The sequence below is a fragment of the Anolis sagrei genome, chromosome 2 (genome assembly GCF_037176765.1).
Source record: "Anolis sagrei isolate rAnoSag1 chromosome 2, rAnoSag1.mat, whole genome shotgun sequence".
NCBI classification, from domain to species: Eukaryota; Metazoa; Chordata; class Lepidosauria; order Squamata; family Dactyloidae; genus Anolis; species Anolis sagrei.
The window spans coordinates 72766785-72786469 of NC_090022.1; the positions used below are offsets into that span (position 1 = coordinate 72766785).

The 19685-nt window shown below is 38.5% G+C and overlaps 1 protein-coding gene across 2 annotated transcripts; it reads left to right on the top strand.

Moving 5' to 3' along the window:
* Window positions 1–296: 296 nt before the first annotated feature.
* Window positions 297–19124, top strand: ZMYND10 (zinc finger MYND-type containing 10). 2 transcript variants are annotated; one of them, XM_060765779.2, is made up of 12 exons: window positions 297–428; window positions 2734–2842; window positions 4201–4317; window positions 6534–6587; window positions 7080–7232; window positions 7831–7919; window positions 8965–9065; window positions 10959–11131; window positions 12223–12348; window positions 14128–14249; window positions 16216–16341; window positions 17881–19124. In XM_060765779.2, the coding sequence occupies exons 1-12, from the start codon at window positions 328–330 to the stop codon at window positions 17990–17992; spliced, it is 1383 nt and encodes a 460-aa protein (XP_060621762.2). In that variant the 5' UTR covers window positions 297–327; the 3' UTR covers window positions 17993–19124. The 2 variants fall into 2 exon arrangements, with proteins under 2 accessions (XP_060621762.2, XP_067319723.1); XM_067463622.1 differs by having other exon boundaries at window positions 14128–14196.
* Window positions 19125–19685: the final 561 nt, after the last annotated feature.

A 19685-nucleotide genomic window follows, 5' to 3' on the forward strand; every position in this document is an offset into this window, starting at 1 on the left:
TTTGTTTGTTATAAATGCAATACAACTGTTTGGCTTGCTCCTGACACGATAAATAAATACGTATTAAAAATAGCAGGCCTCTGACCTTGAAAGGAAATATGGCAGATGTTTCAGAAATGTGAAAAATGCCTCCTTCATTTCTCAAATGAAGGAGGAAGGAATCTGCCAAAGACATTGCCTTCCTCTGAAGCAGGGAGGGAGTGCTTTGCCCACCTCGTGCCGCTAGGGGGCGCGCGTGCTACGGCAGCCGGGGCCCGTTCCCATAGCGACCGCGTCCTTTCCTGGATTCCCCCGCCTGGTCGCCTGCCTGCTTTTGAAGGCGCCGCCATGGAGGAGCCCTTCCCGGCTGACCTGCTGCTGCCCGGCGAGGTCGAGGCCTTGGTGGAGTCGCTGAGAACTTTCCAACTACGGGAGATCGGGAGCCACAGGTATGGGAAAACCAGAGTAGCCTCGTTGCCGCGGAGGAGGCGTGTAGGAGGCTGAGGGTGCGTCTACACCAGGCCTGGGCCATCTTGGGCCCTCCAGGTGTTTTGGACTTCAACTCCCACCATTCCTGACAGCCTCAGAAGTGGATCTACCTTGGCAAACTTGGCCCCTCCCTTTTCCCCCTCAGCCGCTTGAGGCTGTTAGGAATGGTGGGAGTTGAAGTCCAAAACACCTGGAGGGCCCAAGTTGGCCCAGGCCTGGTGTAGATCCACTTCTTCCCATGAGTTCAGAAGGGACTGGGGACCCTTCCAAACAGCCGTATAACCCAAAATATCAAGGCAGATAATCCACAATATCTGCTTTAATCTGGGTTATCTGAGTCCACACTGCCATATAATCCAGGTCAGTGTGGATTTTATAAAGATGTGTGAGAGGGGCCTGGTATATAGTTGAGTCCCCTCAGGAATTATTATTATGTTTATTATGTTTATTTATACCTTGCTTTTATTTCCACAAAGGAGACACAATTAAACTATAATAATAATAATATTAATAATAACAATAACAATAATAATAATAATAATAATGTTAGAAAACAAAGTATGGATCGTCAATGTCACAATCCCAGGTGATTGCAGGATTGCAGAGAAACAACTGGAAAAGCTGACACTATATGAGGATTTAAAGATCAAACTGTAAAGACTCTGGCACAAGCCAGTCAAGATGATCCCAGTGGTGATCGGCACACTGGGTGCAGTGCCTAAAGACCTTGGCCTGCACTTAAACACAATCAGCGCTGACAAAATTATCATCTGCCAGCTGCAGAAGGCCATCTTACTAGGATCTGCACCCATCTTTCGCCGATACATCACACAGTCCTAGACAATTGGGAAGTGTCTGGCGTGTGATCCAATACAACAGCCAGCAGAGTGTCTGCTGTGGACTCATCTTGTGGTGTTTCAAATAATAATATTTATTTATTTTCATGAGGCCAAGCCCAGCGATGCATTACAGCAACATAAAATATAAACAACAAAATAACACCACAATAAAATAAATAACCCAATCAAGTAAAATAAACAGTTCAAAATAACACAATGGAAAATCAAACACAGTGGGTGGGCCAAATGCACGACATAAAATGATAAAACTCTGGATGAGATAGCAACGAAAATGGTATATTTGTGGGGGAGGAGCTCGTAGGGGACTGAACAGTGGGATTAGACTTTCAATAAGGCGGGGGAAGTGCAATATGAGGAAAACAGTGTAGGTGAAACAACAGGACTGGAATATATGGTCACTCTCCAAAGGCACTTCGGGAAAGCCAAATGTATGTCCCCTTCCACACATTGGCTTTTGCATGGCATGTTATTCCAGAATGACTACTTTCCAGCCCACATGGTTACATCCCAGGCTTTCTTGGAGATGGGATCCCTTTGTCTTTATCATATGTGTGATAAACAGAGATCAAGCATAGTGTTCCATTAAACCTTTTGGACTTCTGCTTGAGATGCAACTATTAATTTTATATTTTAACTATATCTACATTATATTTTATGCTCAGCATGCATTTATTAACTTTATATTTTAACTATATAAATCACCTTTCCATGTATACTGTACTGAGAGGATAAATGGCATTTGGTGAGAGACTGTTTTTTTTAATGCTGTTCAACTAGCTGTGTTTTGGAAAATGTGGATCTAAATCATGTCAATAGTGTAGATATGAGCTGGCCTAGTTGCAACTCCAGAATAAAACATGATGAAAATCAGAGGGCATGGTTGCAAAATCAGTGAACCACGGGTTTTCAGGTAGAGTTACTTGTTCTTCTTTTCTGAAGTGTAGAAGTGGAAGACTAAATAGGATTAAGTTTCCTTCAGATTAGAGAACCCTGAAGATTTATGACATTTTTACAATGTGATGGAGTTCCTAAAAAGCAGCTGCTCAGTCCCCTAGAATCCTTTCAGCTTCAGACGAACTCCCAGCCTTATCTTTCCCAGTTGGGAACAACACCATAGTGACTTCTCCCTCTGCCTCTCCCATTAGCAGAAGAGTTTCTCATTCCAAAAGCAGACACAAAAAATATCCTAGTTGTTAATTCTAATTTTTAAAAATATATCATGCCTGCCTATTGACGGAATAAATTGTTTAACAAAGAAACAATGTATACCCGTGTTTTAAAATGGCAGAAGGTGTAGTCCAGAATAATTTGAATTCATCTTTAGTTGTGTCTATCTTTGGTCACTCAGAAGAGATGATGTCAAGGTTAGGGCCAGAGTTTTGACTATTCTCACCCTGTTTCTCAGGTGGTTACGTCAGCATGAATATATTGAGAAGCTGAATATGCAGGCAATCCTAAGTGCTTCTGCTGGCCATGAGCAACTCCTCACTGAACTTCTTGTGAATAATGCCAAGGTATGGTACAATGCAGCCTGCAGCTTTCATTCAAGAACCAATGTTGTGTAGTGGTTTGAGCATTGTACAATGACTCTGTACAACAGGGTTCAAATCCCTGCTCAGCCATGGGAACCCCCTGGCTGACCTTTGGCAAGTCATGATTCAGTATTTTAGATGGTTTTTAACCTGTTTGATTGATTGATATGTATTTTAATTGCTTATATGTTTAGATTGTTTTTTATTTTGATGGGATGTGTTTTATTGTTTATCTGTGCAGCATTAATTTTTTGTCAGATTTGTAAGCCGCCTTGAATCTCCTCCGGGGTCAAGAAAGGCAGGGTAGAAATGAAGAAAATAAAATAAATAATAAATAAATCATATAGCAAATACAACCCCCTCTGAACAAATCTGAACAAATCTTTGAATATGTTTGGTGGATTTTAACTGAATTTTAAAAATACTATTTATGTGTAATTCTGTTTTAATGTTTGTATATTTGTATATCTTAAATTGGATGCCAGTGCTTTTATGTCAAGGCACTTTGATTCCCCTTTGAGGAGATAAAGCGGAGTATAAATAAGATGATGCTGCTGCTGCTGCTGATGATGATGATGATGATGATGATGATGATAATACACACACACTACCCAATAAATAAATCATAATAGTTTTGCCTTAATGTCACTATATGTTGGAAATGACTTAAAGGCACACAAGAACAATAGCATGGTACATTCAGCTTGATTGGTGACAGAGGCAATGTTCTCATGAACTACAGTCAACTGAGATTTGATATTTCTCTAAAGTTGTTTCAATTAGCCTTCTCCCAACTGATGTCCTCCAAATATTTTAGACTGCAGTCTCCATCACCCATGATCAGGGCTAAAGGAGGTTATAGTTCGACAACATCTGGAAGGCCATAATTTTTTCCAAGATGTGATGAAGTACATTGACTTTTAATTACATTGTAATTATAAGTGCAAATATTGATTCCAGTTTCCACTCCACTTATAAGTGTTCATTGATAAGGCAGAAATAATCTGTTTCATCAACATTTTAAAGTACTCTTATTGTGACTTACAGGAGTGTGCATTACATAATAATTGATCTGTATTTTGATATACACTCAGAGCCTGAAATCATACATGAAAATTAATTAAATGGTTATGATACTGGGAAGTTTATTCCACACAGTTATATATCCCTTTTTTCTACATAAAATGAGTAAAATGAGAAAAAGCTTTCTTCCTTCAATGTTTTATCTTTATGATAATCCCTAAGAGAGAAATCATATATCTTGCATTTTCCCCATCATGTAACTATAATTCACACCTTCATATATATAATACTAAAATGGAACACTTTTTTCCTGTTAGATTCCAACTCTTATTCAAGAATTAATCACTGTGGAGATCTGGAAACAGAAGATCTTCCCAATACTGTGCAGACTGGAGGACTTCAAACCAAAAAGCACATTTCCCATATATCTGGTGGTAAGTGTCGGATGGATTTAGATTTTGTATTTACAGCATACAGCAATCTGTAAGGTGTCATAAAATGATGTTTTTTTGCTTCAGCAAACTGGTTTGGCCTATTTTCTAGCACAAATTCTATTAAGAGAATTTATGTAAAATTAACATAGAAAGTGTTTTTTGTTTATGTGAGAGTTAATTATGCTGTTAACATTTCTAAATCATGTGAGCAAATTGGGTGCAATGGAGGGAGATTATCTGTTATTCTGAGTATAGGAAATTAGTTTACGCTTTCAATTTCAGTGCGTAACAAACCAATTTGTTTGCAAACATGTCATAGTAAATTAACTATAATTTGTCACTTTTGACAGCACACGTTGTGATTTTAAAAGCAACGTATGCAAATATCTTCACTCAGGGTCATAACAGAAGGAGAGCAAGGAGCTTCGTGGTTCATTCATATAATGCTGAACTGCAGCTTATGCAACTGCTTCTCAGGACCTACCCAGACAGGCTCAAAAACGGGGACCTGTCTCAGTTTTTACCAGAGGCATCCAAACGACACCTCTGGTAAAAACAAAATTAATTTTCAACAAATTAATTAGATACCCCAATAGATCCAGGCCTTCCTGAAAGGCCTGGGTCTAATAGGATATTGGGCCTGTGGAGACTCACCCACAGGTAGCCCTGGGACTACCTGGGGTTGAGTCCCCACAACCATCTTGTACCCTTTGGGTTCCTGGAGCCCAAAGGTGTAGGATGGCATTCACCCCTGGTGCCAGAAAATAACGTGTGAGGAGACAGGAAGAATGAGGAGGAAAATCCCTCCTTGCCCCTCCCCCCACCCATCTCCTCACGCATCATTTTTTCATGGCAGGGGAATGCAGTGAGAGGAGTTATGGTGGCCAGGAACCTTGTAAGTATGTTTCTGGGCCTTAGTTGGGGGCTTGGGGGTAGCTTCATGCCACCCCCCCCCCCCCCCGAGAAAGCTCAGGATTTGGATGGGTATGTGGGGAATGAAACCTGTGCCAAAACAAGTTATTTAAATCTGCTTTGGCATGGATTTTAGTCCTGTGTGGAAGCACTCTCAAAGTAGTGGTTCTGTGGACTGCAAGCTAATAACTGCCAATCTTCAGTACATTTCCAGGAAAGAGATAAAAAAATGTAGCCAATAGCCAGAACTATAGTGTGGATTCCTGGAAAATTCAGGGCACAGGGGAACTCCACGAGTCTCCCACATCAGTTAGTTTCAATAAATGCTGATTTTTTTGATGTGTTAACAAGTGGAGGTTTGTGTTTTTATTTTGTTCTTTGGATGTGTGCTCAAATGTGCATCCCTGATATGTACCTTGCACTCTTAAGAGGTTTTTTAATTTTTTTAAAAAATGCAAACGCCCTTCCAGACAGACCCAAAAGTGCGGGGCCTGTGAGGACTGACTACTGGGTATTCTAGGGACTACCTGGGGGTCAGTCCCCACAGTCATCTCACATTTTTGGACCCCTGGAGCTCAAAGGTGCAAAATGGCACCTACCCCCTCACCTAAGCCCTCTAAAATGACACACCCACATGGGAAAGCCAGGGTTTGGGATGGGGATGGGGGGGGGGGGAGTTGTACTTGAATCCACATCAAAGTGGGTTTTAAAAATCCATTTTAAATTGGATTTGGGTGCTGTGTGGAAGCGCCCAAAGTTTTCTACAGCTTGATATCATAAGGGGTAAGGAGATTTGAAGATTAAAAATACAGTTGCTTAACTACCGGTAAATTATTTATTCTGTTAAATATACATTACAAATGGTCATGTTAATATTTGTGTTCAAGAGTGCTAGCTAAGCATAGATATTGAGGGCTAACATTTCGCATGCACTTATGCTTATTTATGTTCAGCCATTATTGAAGGCATTTTTATTGACAGATGAACATTTCCTAATTAATAATACACAAATAATACATAACGCATTCTTGTTGAGTGTGTTTGTTTTGTATTTTCTACTGTGTATAATTCTGCAGTCTCCAATATGGCACAATTCATAAATTAAATATCACCGTGCCTTCTTTGAATTATAAAGAGGCAGTTCTTACACAATTTTCAAGAAAATAATGGAGCTTTTTTTTTGCAAATGCAAACGTCCTCTTTTCAAAATTACACAGTGTCCCAACTCACTGAAATGCTGTTTTTTACATCTATATTCTGGCTTCATTTACATAATTTGTTTTGCTGCATTCTGTCTGTTTCAGCTGCGTCATGAAGCCTCCGTCATTAATCTCTTGGAAACAGTGTTCTTTCACAAGGTAGGAAGAAGGAGGTCATAAATAAAATCCCAAGTAATAATTTAGATCACTTTAGATAAATGATGCTAGGTTTTTTTGATGAACTTGAACATTTAGAAAGTGGCGACTAGTATACTAATTTTTTAAAAAACAGCATTTGATGATAGATTCAGATTGAAAGACCCAAGAGTCACACTCAGAATTTAGGCCAGGGTTTGTAACTTTTCCCTTAGCCCATTGAAAAAAACACCCTTTGTCTTTCCCAGCATGTTTCTGCTCCTAATCTATTCACAACAGGCATTGAACATGCAAACATTTTTTGTCTTGGTCAGGCAAAAAGTAATCATGGATAAGAAGGCAACACATCAGACATTTTGAGAATTAGAATGACCACCTGGACAAGTTTTCTCCCTAATAAATCTATTGACAAAAACAACTTATAGGATTTGTCATTTGCTTTCATTCTGCAACACTTACTTCCATGTCTCCTACAGTATTTCTATCATTTTACAGGAAATATGTGAGTCCGCAGAAGATACCGTTCTGGACTTGATAGATTATAGTCATAGGAAGCTGACCTTACTAGCTGCTCAGAGCACCAGTGAGAAGATACCAGTGGACCAGAAGCTTGTGGCTGAAGATCTTGCCAATCCTTCATCAATGCAGGTGAGATAAAAGTATAGCTCCCATCAACAAAATTAATGTTTTGGACACCCAAGATTGAAAATTCAGATGATGACTCCACACCGTAATTATTGTTAATATTATTTCTAATTTTTTTTGTATTAAATGCCATATAAATTTTTTCAGGTATTACTTGATAAGATTTCTTAAAACATCACAATCAGGTTTTAAGACTCAGCACAAAAACATGTGGGTCACCACATCTAAATCCAAGAACTGAAAAACAAAGGATAGGGGCAAAAACCAGTGTCAATACTACAAGGACTAAAATATACAAGATAATTTTATAAATATGAAATGTGACAGATGAAATAAATTACCTAAGGTTATAATAATCCTTAAAGGCCTGGAAGGATTAGAAAAGCTTGTTGAAATCTTTAGCCTCATGACAAGAGAATGGTGCTATAGATGTTAGATTAGCCTTTCCTTGACTTGTGTTTTTTTGTCCTGGGTTTGAAGAAACCAACTGGAGAATTTTCTGATTTCCCTATTAGCTGTGAGAAATGGCAGAAGAGTGTTTAAACCATAGCTCCATATCTGAAAAAAAACAATGGCTATATTACATTTTTTCTACTTTCAGGAGTTAAAGAAACAGGCTGAGGCAATGGAGTTTGAGATATCACTGAAAACTTTGTCAGTATTCCGGTTCATTACTGGCCTGGTAGACAGGTACATTACCTTTTCATAGAAGAACCAAGACAGAACATGAGAGAAGAGATTATATACCACCCCCTCAGTTTCCTAGTTCAGACATTCTAAATTGGTCCAGAAATGAATAGCAATCCATAATCATGACGATTCATGGAAGAGATGTAAAACAATCAATAAGACCTGTGCTATTTTTTGCATTTTATTTTATTGTTTCTGATTTTTGCTCTTATAAAGAAAGAGAACATCTTGACAAGAGCCTAGTAATTAGACCTGTTAAAAATGCCCTGCCCTAGTGTTCATGCTGGTATCGTCTACTTTTTTTAAAAAAAAAAATTCTTTATTGAGGTTTTCTTAATACATATTTTAAAAGAGAGAGAGAGAGAGATGTCAAATATAAGAGAAGAATAGAAATAGAAGTAGAAATAGAGAACAGCTGGGGTTTAGGAGAGAAGGGGGTGGGAAAGGGGCAATAGCTAGGGAGGAAGGTGAAAAATAGAGGGAAAAGAGTGTGTGAAAGTTTAAAAACATCAGAAATGAAGATTTGGGTTCTCCCCTTGTTTCGGTCTGACTTCCTGGTGGTGTTGAAGAGAATTCCTTTTCTTTCTTTTGTATAGCGTCTACTATTTTTATCCTTCTAAGCAATCTGTTCAGTAGTCCATGATTTTCACAGTATTCCACTTGTTTTGACAATTATGGTAGCATTTAATATAATACTAGTATATTAATAAAATGTAAAATGTAAATTATTTATAAACTTGTAAGCAAGATTTATAAAGTAGTCTGGCAAGAAAGTCTCCCATTAGTCTCCAAGGTCTTTGAAAAAGCTGGGTAGCATCATTTCTACCTTAGTCTGTCCCTACATAATGATTTCTAAGACCGATTGTATTCATTCTCCAAAATATGTGAAAATGCATCCTAGCATATCTAAAATTGAAATGGGTTTTTTGGTCTTATATTTTTTCACTTTAAATGCAGTAATGTGCACTTTGAAGGTGGGAAATCTACTTTACTTTGAAAACCTGGGATCTCCAAGGTGTCAATTTTCTGTCTTATGCTTTGTCAGTTTACCAGTGAGTGCTGTGACAAGGATGCTGAATACTCACAACTTCCCATGTCTTTTGGTACAATTGGTAGAGCATTGTCCATGGAGCTATCGTGAAGAGGGTGAGTATTATGCAATAGAAACAGTTCAGTCAACATCTTGATGGTGTTATAGACTTTTTTAAAACAATTATGAATTATGATTTCATCTTTGTCAGCGCATGATTCATGATTTAGAATAACAGAATCTGGAAGAAACTACAAGGCAATGTAGTTCAACCCTCTGTCTGCCATGCAGTAACCCAGCTAAAGCACTCCTATTAAACTCTGTTTAAACATCTCCAAGATGGGATAATCCACCATCCTCCAAGGAAATCTAGTCCACTGTCAACAACTGTTAGAAGAAAACGGTTCTTCCCATAGTTTGGGTGGAATCCCATTTTTTGTAACATGAATCCATTTGTTCATATTCTAGTCTTTGGAACAGCCAAAAAAAACCCCATGCTTGCTTCATCTTCTACCTGACATCCCTTCAGCCCCCTGCAACTCCTGCAATCTTGGAGCAGCCAGAGAGAAGTGAAAATAGTGGGACTGAAAGAAAGCCTTCCTTTCATGTGGATTTGGGCAGACAAATATTTTCAGGCCATTCAGATCCAAGTTACACAAGCCTTCACACTTTGAGTTGTGGACATACTAGAAAGAGAAACTCTAAACTTATCTTTACCAATTACCCTTTGCTTCACTTTATTTCACTCTAGCTAACATGGATTGTCTTTGTTCTCCTGGGTGTCATTCAAGTAAAGATAAGCAGAACAATGTGATACAAATATTACAGTTTACTCAAACTGTGGTTGCTATTCACAATACTCTGTATTTTCAAGTAGCTAGTTGTCATTAAAAAAGTAAATGAAGACTTACTAGGTCACTATCTTGAGAGAGAAATGTTTAAAAGAAATATGGGCGGACAAGCATAAATAAATTTAAACGTACTTATTTAATATTTAACAAGGAAATATCAGGTATGAATATACCTTTTCCATGGAGTTTCAAATATGGGGTGAAACTCTCCATTCATTAACCTTGTGTCTCCTGGTAAAGCTGCATCCTTATTTTGAGACATATTCCGACCTGAAAAGGGAGTTTAAAGCTCAAAGTCATGTTGATGGTATTTAGTAATCAATTTATTCTGAAGTACCCATTTATTCCTTTTGTATAAAAAGTTGATTTACAGTTGATTTCAAATGAATTGTAAGAAAACATTTGAAATGAAAGAAAACGTTGCAAAATGTTGGTTTAGGTTTTGCCCTGACATTAAGTCCAGTCTTGTCCGACTCTGGGGGTTGGTTCTCATCTCCATTTCTAAGCCAAAGAGCCAGCATTGTCCATAGACACCTTCAAGGTCATGTGGCTGTCATCACTGCATGGAGTTCCTTTACCTTCCCACCGGAGCAGTACCTATTGATATACTCACATTTGCATGTTTTTGAACTGCTAGGTTGGCAGAAGCTGAGTCTAACAGAGGGAGCTCACACCGCTCCCCAGATTCAAACCTGCGACCTTTCAGTCAGCAAATTCAGCAGCTCAGCGCTTTAACCTGCTACACTACCAGGTGCTCCAATGTTAAATGTTGAATCAACTGTAATATGTCAGTTCTGCAAAGGGAATCCCAGCAGGTAGGCTTTCAGCCTCCTCGCAACTACAGAACCCAACAGACTTCAGAAAAGCCAAGTAAACAGGAGTGGATATAAGCAAGAGTTCAAGCCAAACAATATTGATATTGTGTGCAGATTAATCACAGCTGCATTATCAAAAATATTTTCCTTGGAGTAAATATTTTACTTACTTTACTTATATTTATCACCAGTAAGATGGCATCCCTTCCATAAAATTACAAGATCAATGAATTTTGGGGATGTTTTGAATTGTTGAGGGAGATAAGTATTTTCAACCCATGGTTGGTTGAATTTGGTGATGTAGAACCTGTGGATACTTTATAGCTGCCCATTTTCCCCCTAGGAAAGCTAAAAAAGTTTGAGAATGGGTCATGGTATGAGGTGCCTCATAAAGACCATATGAAGATGACTAAATTGGATGGACAAGTGTGGATTGCTCTATATAACCTGCTCCTTAGTTCAGAATGCCAGCGCAAATACAACTTCAACAATTTCAGCAAAAGTCAACTGCTGAAGGTATTGTATTGTAAAGTGTACAGGCTGAATTTATGCTTGCTGTAGATTCCTGTTCTAGCTTTGAATAATACGGGAGGTGTAAGATGCTGTAGAAAGCAATCATTCTGCTTTTCATTCAAAAATCCCATATTAATTACATACATCTATTAACTGTCATTTAAAACAAATAAATTACATAAAACTGACTAAGAAGTAATAGAAAAGCAATCCTAGCACCCAGATACATGAGCACAGCATCTCCATTGATGTATATATATGTGCTGTCAACTTACCTGCTGATTTATGGTAGCTGCATGAATTTCATAGGGTTTTCTTAGTTAAAGAAAGCAATGGCAAACCTCTCAGAGGTGGTTTGTCATTGTCTTCCTATGAAATACAGCCTGCAGTACCTGGTATCACTTGACAAACCCCCATAAAATTACTAACTGGGGCTGACCCTGTCTAACTTTCAAGATCAGACATGATATTTATTGGTACTCAATCACAAACCAGGGTTTCCGGTTGTAAAATGGTGTCAGCTTTGGGTCCACTGGGTCCTTACAACTTAGCAGGAATCAGTTAAGACATCTGTGTCTCAATCACAGGCCCCTTCCACACCGATGAATAAAATCCCACATTATATGCTTTGAACTGGAATATATGGCAGTGTGGACTCGATAACCCAGTTCAAAGCAGATATTGTGGAATTTACTGCCTTGATATTCTGGGTTATATGGCTATGTGGAAGAGTCCACAATCCAAAGAAGGATGCACGTATGCATAGAAAAGTTCTATGTGCAAGCTTTATATGGAATTTCCAACTGACAACCTCTACAGCATTCAAAATAAAGTAAATGTATATCTTTTTGTATCATTGTTTTGTTGAAGAGTGGAGTTTGGCCTAGACCAAGCCTGCAAAACCTGTGGCCCTCCAGGTCTCTTAGACTTCAGTTCCCAGAATTCCTGATCACTGGACAAGCTGCTTGGAGTCCCAAACATCTGGAAGGCCGAAGTTGTGCACTACTGGCCCAAACATTTTACAATTAAATCCAAAAGGAAAAAAACAGAGTTGCATCCTTAATGTTTCATCTCTTTATAATTTCTGGATGTAGCTCCGTGCCTATCTGACTGATGTCCTCCTTGACCAATTCCCCAACCTTCTGGAGCTGCAGAGGTTCCTGGGCCATCTTGCTGTGACAGATCCTGCTCCACCCAAGAAAGACCTCATATTAGAGCAGGTATGTCTAGGACTATGTGATGTATCGGTGAATAATGCATGGCAGATCCAAGCAGGGTGGCCTTTTGCAGCTGACAGATGGTAACTTTGTCAGCACCAATTATTTTTAAGTGCAGGCCAAGGCCTTTAGGCACTGCACCCAGTGTGCCAATCACCACTGGGACCACCATTATTATCATCATCATCAACAACAACATTTGAGCACAGAAATATTTCAAAGAATCATCTTTATAGACTGTAGGTAGCATTGTTATGTGCAGGCAAAGAAGTAGAAAACTGATCCAAGAGAATGCCACAGAAAAGGAATGTTTGGTGACTGTGGCACATCCTGGTAAAGATGCTGGCCTCATGGAAAGAATTGTGCTAATGCACTATGTGTATATAGATTGCTGAATCTTGCATATTACTGTCTGGATTTTTAATGCTGATGTGCTCAAGTATTGCCATTCTCCTGTTAGTTTACATTGGTACCAGTAGCTGAGAGTCAGCAATCTGGGATGCCTGGGAAAAACTGAAACTATACTGTACACACCCTGGTAAGGCAAACTTCCCAGAAGCCCATGAACTCACCCACTGTCTCTATGCCAAGCAATTATGAAAAGGCCTTTTTCCATCTTTCGCTTCCTACAGAGCAGTCCTTCACATTCGGTCGCTGTACTGCTATTTTTATTTGGTAGGGGCATTTTAAAAGTGCAGAACTTCCTTTGAAGCCTAAACTTGATGACAGCAGCCCTTTGCCAGATTTCCCCCCTCATATTTGAAAACCCACACTTTGGTGTCTTTTTTTCAGAAACCTGGCAAAACATAGAAAGTTCTATTTTAAGTATAAAAAAAAAGTTAGTAATGTGGCAGATGTTGGATACGCATCCAATGCTTATGCCAAGTTTAAATTTCTGACCATCCTTCTTAAACGTTCATCATTTGAAACCTGTTTCTGAATTTTTAATTTGACATGTTACTCAGATGTTGTATTTTGGTATTTTTTTTAATACTGCAACTATGTTTCAAACATACAGTCAAATGTAGACTGCACTACAATATCTGTGGAGCACCACTTTTTTGGAGATGGTGCCCTTTTGGCTGTACAAGGACTGGCTCATCAGTCAGAAAATGAGTTCATCATTTTCAGGGTGATCGGATGGCATATTTGTGAGCAACAAAACAAAATCATCTAAGGAATATAAATGGCAATCGATCACATTGTAAGTCTGTTTATCACTTCCTAAAACATTTTGTTTATCTTGTTCGTTACAAGAAACTTCAGTAGTTGGTCCACAAAAAGAATGTGTCATTGCTAACACAGATCAGGTGGAGAGGACCATGACAGTCAACGTGACTTGTTTCATCCATAGATTTGTTGATAATACGATCTTCCTCCAATAATATCCCCTCCCAGATATTGCTGACCTTGAAACTCCCAGCTAGCATAATTATTGATGGTGGTAGCTGCAGTCCAATGACATTTTGGAGAACATGGATTTCCCATTCTGGTTCAGAAGAAAGAAACAATAACATCTTAAAGAATTTAATTGAAATTTCTTTTCCTTGGTTCATGTCCAGTGTTACATAAAGCTGCTCAGTGTTTCTTCAGACAGAAAGATATCTTAGCCTTTTCTTTTTATCTCTTAAACATGCACAACATCCTGCTTTTTTCTTTGATGTGAATTGATGCTTATCACTTCCACATGTGCTTGTGCTTTGATGGGTTCCAGGAATTATTACTGTATTAGATCCCTGTGTTCTGATAGATGCACCTTTTGTTCTTTTCCTGTCATGACAGGTTCCTGTCATCTGGGACCAAGTTATCAGAGAGAATTCTGGAAAGTGGCAAGCAATTGCCAAGCACCAGGTAAACAATATGTTCAGTCCTTCAGATGAGGAGCTGAAGAGTCAAGCTCGCAGGTAAAGAGTTCCCTGTGCTCATCTTCCTACTATATCTTCTTACTTCTTACTTAATTGTGGTACTTCATCCTATCTCAGTACATTTCAGATCACATCAACTTCCAAATCCTTGTGTGAAGCTGTTACAATTCCGTTCTTTTTGGTTTTTGGCAGTGCACTGTGTGCTATGAAGTGGTCTCTTGGCTTTAGCATTTTATGAAATTTCATTCCATTTAAAAATTTCTATTTTTGTATCTGCTAAACTGGTTTCAACTGTTTCTTTTTTTCTTATGTTTTTTTCTGTAATATTTGTAAGCAATATAACCTGAAAATTTTCAAAAAAGAATCCCTCAGCACTAGAAAAATTTTCTTGTACTTGAGCACTCCAGTTTCTATTTAGGAAGCTTAGTGGGAAAGAAGAAGGAGTAGAGGCCCACAAGGAACAGGGAGAAGAGAAGAATTGGAAAAGCGAGCAGGAAGGATGGATATCACTCCACTACCCAAAAACTCCATATGTTCTGCAAGCATCCAGTAAACATTTGGAAGTTGATGCAAAAACAACTACCAAAAACATGAAAAACAGGCACAAATTTGCTCTCAGTCCCAAGCACAAAAATTTTATCTGGGTGAACTCTTGATTGTAGCCTAGTAGAGCTTTTCCAGTTCAACTAAATTTAGGAACCACCACTGAAATTGGACTCCTTGTGGTCAGATTTAGAAAATTGGTGTCCCTTTATACATGGAAAATCAATATTCATATAACAAATGTTATGCAAAAAGCACATTTCAGAGAATTCTCTTTGAAATACATCCAAATTTGAAGCCTTCTTATAGGTCTTGAACTTTGACCTTTTGAAATACTGAGTAGGAATTTGACCGATATGTTTCCTGAAGACAGAAATGGCAGAAAACAGCCCAATTCTCCAATTTACCCAGCATTAATGAGTTCTGATTACTACTTTCTAGAACCAAATTATAGTTATTTCTTATTGTCTTCAATATAACATTCACAACAATTAATAGTGTCCAGAGCAAGTAATTTTAGAATAAGGAAGGTATTTTAAAAAAGCTAATCCATCAAAAATGCTGCATTTGCTCCTCTCTTTCAGAATATCTTCAAATTACCTGTTATTCTAAATACCAATTCAGTATTCTGGACAGACTGAGTCAGCATGCTATAGTGTTATGAGTGTTAGACTAGGACACAGAGAGACCAGGGTTCAATTCTCCTCTTAGTCATGGAAACCTGCTAGGTGACCTTAGGCAAGTCACATATTCTCAGTCTCTGAGGAAGACCAAATTTTGCCAAGAAAACTCTATGATAAGTTCACCTTATAAGTCAGAAATGTCTTGAAGGCACACAACAACAAAAATTCTGGGTGTAAGAAACATTTTGGAAATATGTTTATGATGGTATAAAGCCCCTGTATATATGCAGTATACAGCAGTATAAGTAAAGCAGTATAGTAAAGGTAAAGGTTTCCCCGGCATTAAGTCATGTCCGACTCTGGGGGTGGTGCTCATCTCCTTTTCTAAGCTGAAGAACCGGCGTTGACTGTAGATGCCTCCAAGGTCATATGGCCAGCATGACTGCATGGAGCACCATTACCTTCCCGCTGAAACGGTACCTATTGATCTACTCACATTTGCATGATTTTGAACAGCTAAGTTGGCAGAAGCTAGGCCTAACAGCAGAAGCTCACCCTGCTCCCCGGATTCAAACCGCCAACCTTTCAATCACCAAGTTCAGCAGCTCAATGGTTTAACCTGCTGTGACACCAGGAGGCATAGTATAAGCTGCTATATGATCCTGTTAAAATGAAATGTAGTAAAGTAATCTTAAGGTAGACATCATCTTTCCTAAATGCCAATCAATGTGGCATCCCACATTGATTGCCCCATCCTGGAACAGACCAGGAAGGACTGAAAAACATAACATTGTCTACTCTTCTGAATCTGTTGAAGACTACTTTCTGTCTTCTATCAGGTGGGCAAAGACATACAACCTGGATGTAATGGAAGCCCTGATCCCAGACAAACCCAAGTGTGGGATGTGTGGCTCGGAGGCCGCAAAGCGCTGCTCCCGTTGCCAGAACGAATGGTACTGCAAGCGGTAAGCACACCTAGTATAAGAGATGATGAGTTAGTAGCATTTTCAAAAACGCCAACAGATGCCATTAACTAGAGAGGACCAATCAGAGAAGACCCATGGGATGATTCATGACATGCATATGTAATGAAGCAATGGGAAATTGAACTAAAACGGTATTTTTGATCATTGTAGAGACATTCAAGTAGTACAACAGCTTGTCTAGCAAAGCAGTATTTTAAAAGCACAAAAGCAGCATTTAACCAAGTCCTTTGGAACCAGTTTTTAAAAGACAAATAGCTTAGACCTCCTGTTTCTAGATACTGCTAATCTTGCAGTAGAAAGCAATGGAAATATTAAATCTTTACTGGAAAATTATTAAATCTACTGGAAAATTATTAAATCTTTACTGGAAAATTATCATTTTATTTTCTATGTATTGATAAGAATAACAGTGCACCACAGAAACTGACCTTCTGCCTCAGCATTTTAGACAAAAAAATTAGTCACTTCTGCCACTTTGGGACAATATAAGCACATGTTACGAAAGGAACGCTTGTCTCCATAACCTCAGCAGCAAAGTGGGAAAACAGATTTGCTCATTTTGGATAACTTTGGAGTAAAATTGTACATATGAAAAAGAGTGCAAACCTTTTCTCTTATTTTAGCAGAGAGGGATTTATACAGAGGAGAAAGCTCTTTTTTTCCTCCATTGTGACTCTGGGTGCATCTTCCCTACAGAATTAATGCAGTTTGGCCCCACTTTAACTGCCATGGCTCAATGCTTTGGGGTCATGGGAGTTCCAAAATCAGAAGAGAAACTATTTCACTTACATTGGTGCTGTCTTTGAAGTAAGAAGGAGAAATAAAAGATATCAAGATAACCTCCTTCAGATTGTGGGAGGATTTTGCCTTTAAATCAGTGGGTCTGAATTGATGTGGTCTTTCAGGTGTTGGTGAATTATAAGCCCAAGCCATCTTTATCATTGACTATGCTGGCTGTGTGCATCACTGTCTGGAAGGTCACACAGTTCATACCCCTGCTCTAAATTGTGAGGGATTCTGTGATTAGTCTTGTTACCAGCAACTTAAGAATACCTAGAACAGAGGTGTGAATGGGATCCTCCATTTTTTTCTAACTCCAACTTTCACTGGCTCTTTGCACTGTCGGTAATACAGGATGATTGGATTTATAGTCCAGTAACATTTGAAAGGCCAAGCATTCCCCAAGAACCACTTCTTTCCAGCGGACATTAGTTTCTCCTGCAGTGGAGATTATCCTGAGATGTGTTACTGCTCTACAGAAGGTCATCTCATTATGTGTAGGCAGTCAGCCTCATGGAAGGATACCCCATCATATTCTAGGCCTGTTTGCTTCAGAGGAACAAGGAAACAACACCACTTTTATATAAAATATTATTAGGATTTGCCCCGTGTGCTGTTCATTCAGTACAACTCCAAACTGTATTATTCTGAGTAAAGGTGAAGCATTTCAATGTGTGTTCCATTCTGAATCTGGTAGTGATGATCATTATTAATTTGCCTTTATATTTCCCTTTGCAGAGCATGTCAGGTACAGCACTGGCAAAAGCACAAGAATGCTTGTAATTTAATGGCAGATGCCCTGAAGAAAATTCAGGAGGATGTACAAACGCAATCAACTACCAACAAGTAGTTCCAGTGGCCAGAAGAGTTTTGTCCTGTTCTTCCTTTGAAGAATGGGGAAAATTAATAATTTAAGTTAGAAAAGACTCTCCAGCAAACAACTACTACAGAAAAAAACTATCAGTACTAACTTCCCTAGGAATTGCATACAGAAGTTGTTTTGCATTATACAAAAATGTCTGCAGTCTCTGAAATGGTGTGTTATAATAGGAGGAATGCTTTTTCTTCTTGGGAAATATGCATTACAGCAAGTATACTGTCTGCTTTGAGAACAAAGAGTCTTTGAAAGTCTTTATGAAAACTGTCATCACTAAACTCAAAAAGCACAGCTCTTTTAAATGGGCTACTTGTTCACATAGCTTTATATGTTGGTAGATACTGTCAGAATCAGACTATACTAAAATGTTTTAGTGAAGAATTATAGGGATTCTGTTTCAAATCCACCCTCCTCAGTACTATGGGATGTGTAGCCACACTGACATGCACAGAGCTTTTCTGTATTTTAAAAAGTTCCTGGAAGTGCTGACAAATTTAAGTGTAGTTTTGAAATTACAGAATATATCCTGAGAGTAGTTACATATGTGGCATCCAGTATATATGGCGATGAGGCGCTTTTCACAGATAAAAGCAGAGAGTGTATAACAGTTCTCTTAGCCAAAGTTCTTATCCATTCATGCAGTGTTTTTCCTTATTTTGCTTCAAAGATGTGTTGTAAGGACTGCAATTAAACACTCTTGTGCAGATGACACAGTTTGGCCTTCAATTTAAGTAAGTTAAATCAGTAGAATGTATGCTGAATTCACTTATTCTTAAAGTTTTAGTATTTGAAAAGCATTTGTTACATCACAATGGTGTGTTCATGTGTCTTACACTATTAGAATGAGAAGGGCAGGGTAGGGAGGCATGGCAAGAAAAGTTTCATATTTTCCTATCTAGTTTTTAATTGCTCAGTGTAGCTTTGGGATCACTGACTGCTAAGTCGAGGGAGGAGAAAGGGAAAGGGATGTGGTCAATTAAAGAATTTCAGCTTGCTGAGCTGTATAAGTTTCAGTGTTAAGAGTATAACACATGACATTTTCATTGCTGTTAAAAATTGAATAATTTAATCTTTGTTTTGGTGTTGAAAATTAAACTAATAATTACCATTGTGTGTGAGAGAGATTTTTTAATGTGTGGGATTCTATGTCAGTGACACCCCAAGCAAGAAGTCCTGCAGGAGTGAAAGGATTTCTGTTGGAAAATCCCAAGGAAATGTTTAACATGAATCTTGGCTCAGACACTTCCAAGATCTGAGCAGACAAAACATTATTCAACTTATTCATTGTACTTACCAAAGAATCTTATGAATTTGATTCTTATGAATCAAAGAATCTGGAATGCAACCAAATTTTATGAGTTCTCAACACCTCTGCCCTTTTCTCTTGAATCATTTTTGTTCAGATTGATCAGGATCACACTAAATATGATGGGTTCGTATTCATGTTCATACTTAAAGTATGAGTCAGGAATAACTGTATTCCTGCACTGCCCAGAAGCCAGAATTATCTGAGGGTGCATCTGCACTATAGAATCGATGCAATTTGACACCACATTGAACTGCCATGGCTCAGTGTGCTGGATTCCTGAGAGTTGTCATTTGGTGTGGTGAATATAAAGGTTTGTGAATCATAAGGCTTAAAATCTAACTCTTTTTTGGCCTATTT

Excerpts from the sequence above, each read along its gene's own strand:
- ZMYND10 (XM_060765779.2), top strand. The coding sequence starts at position 328 with ATGGAGGAGCCCTTCCCGGCTGACCTGCTGCTGCCCGGCGAGGTCGAG. Across the intron at positions 429-2,733 it reads CGGGAGATCGGGAGCCACAG|GTGGTTACGTCAGCATGAAT; the intron begins GTATGGGAAAAC and ends CCTGTTTCTCAG. Across the intron at positions 4,318-6,533 it reads CATTTCCCATATATCTGGTG|CTGCGTCATGAAGCCTCCGT; the intron begins GTAAGTGTCGGA and ends TGTCTGTTTCAG.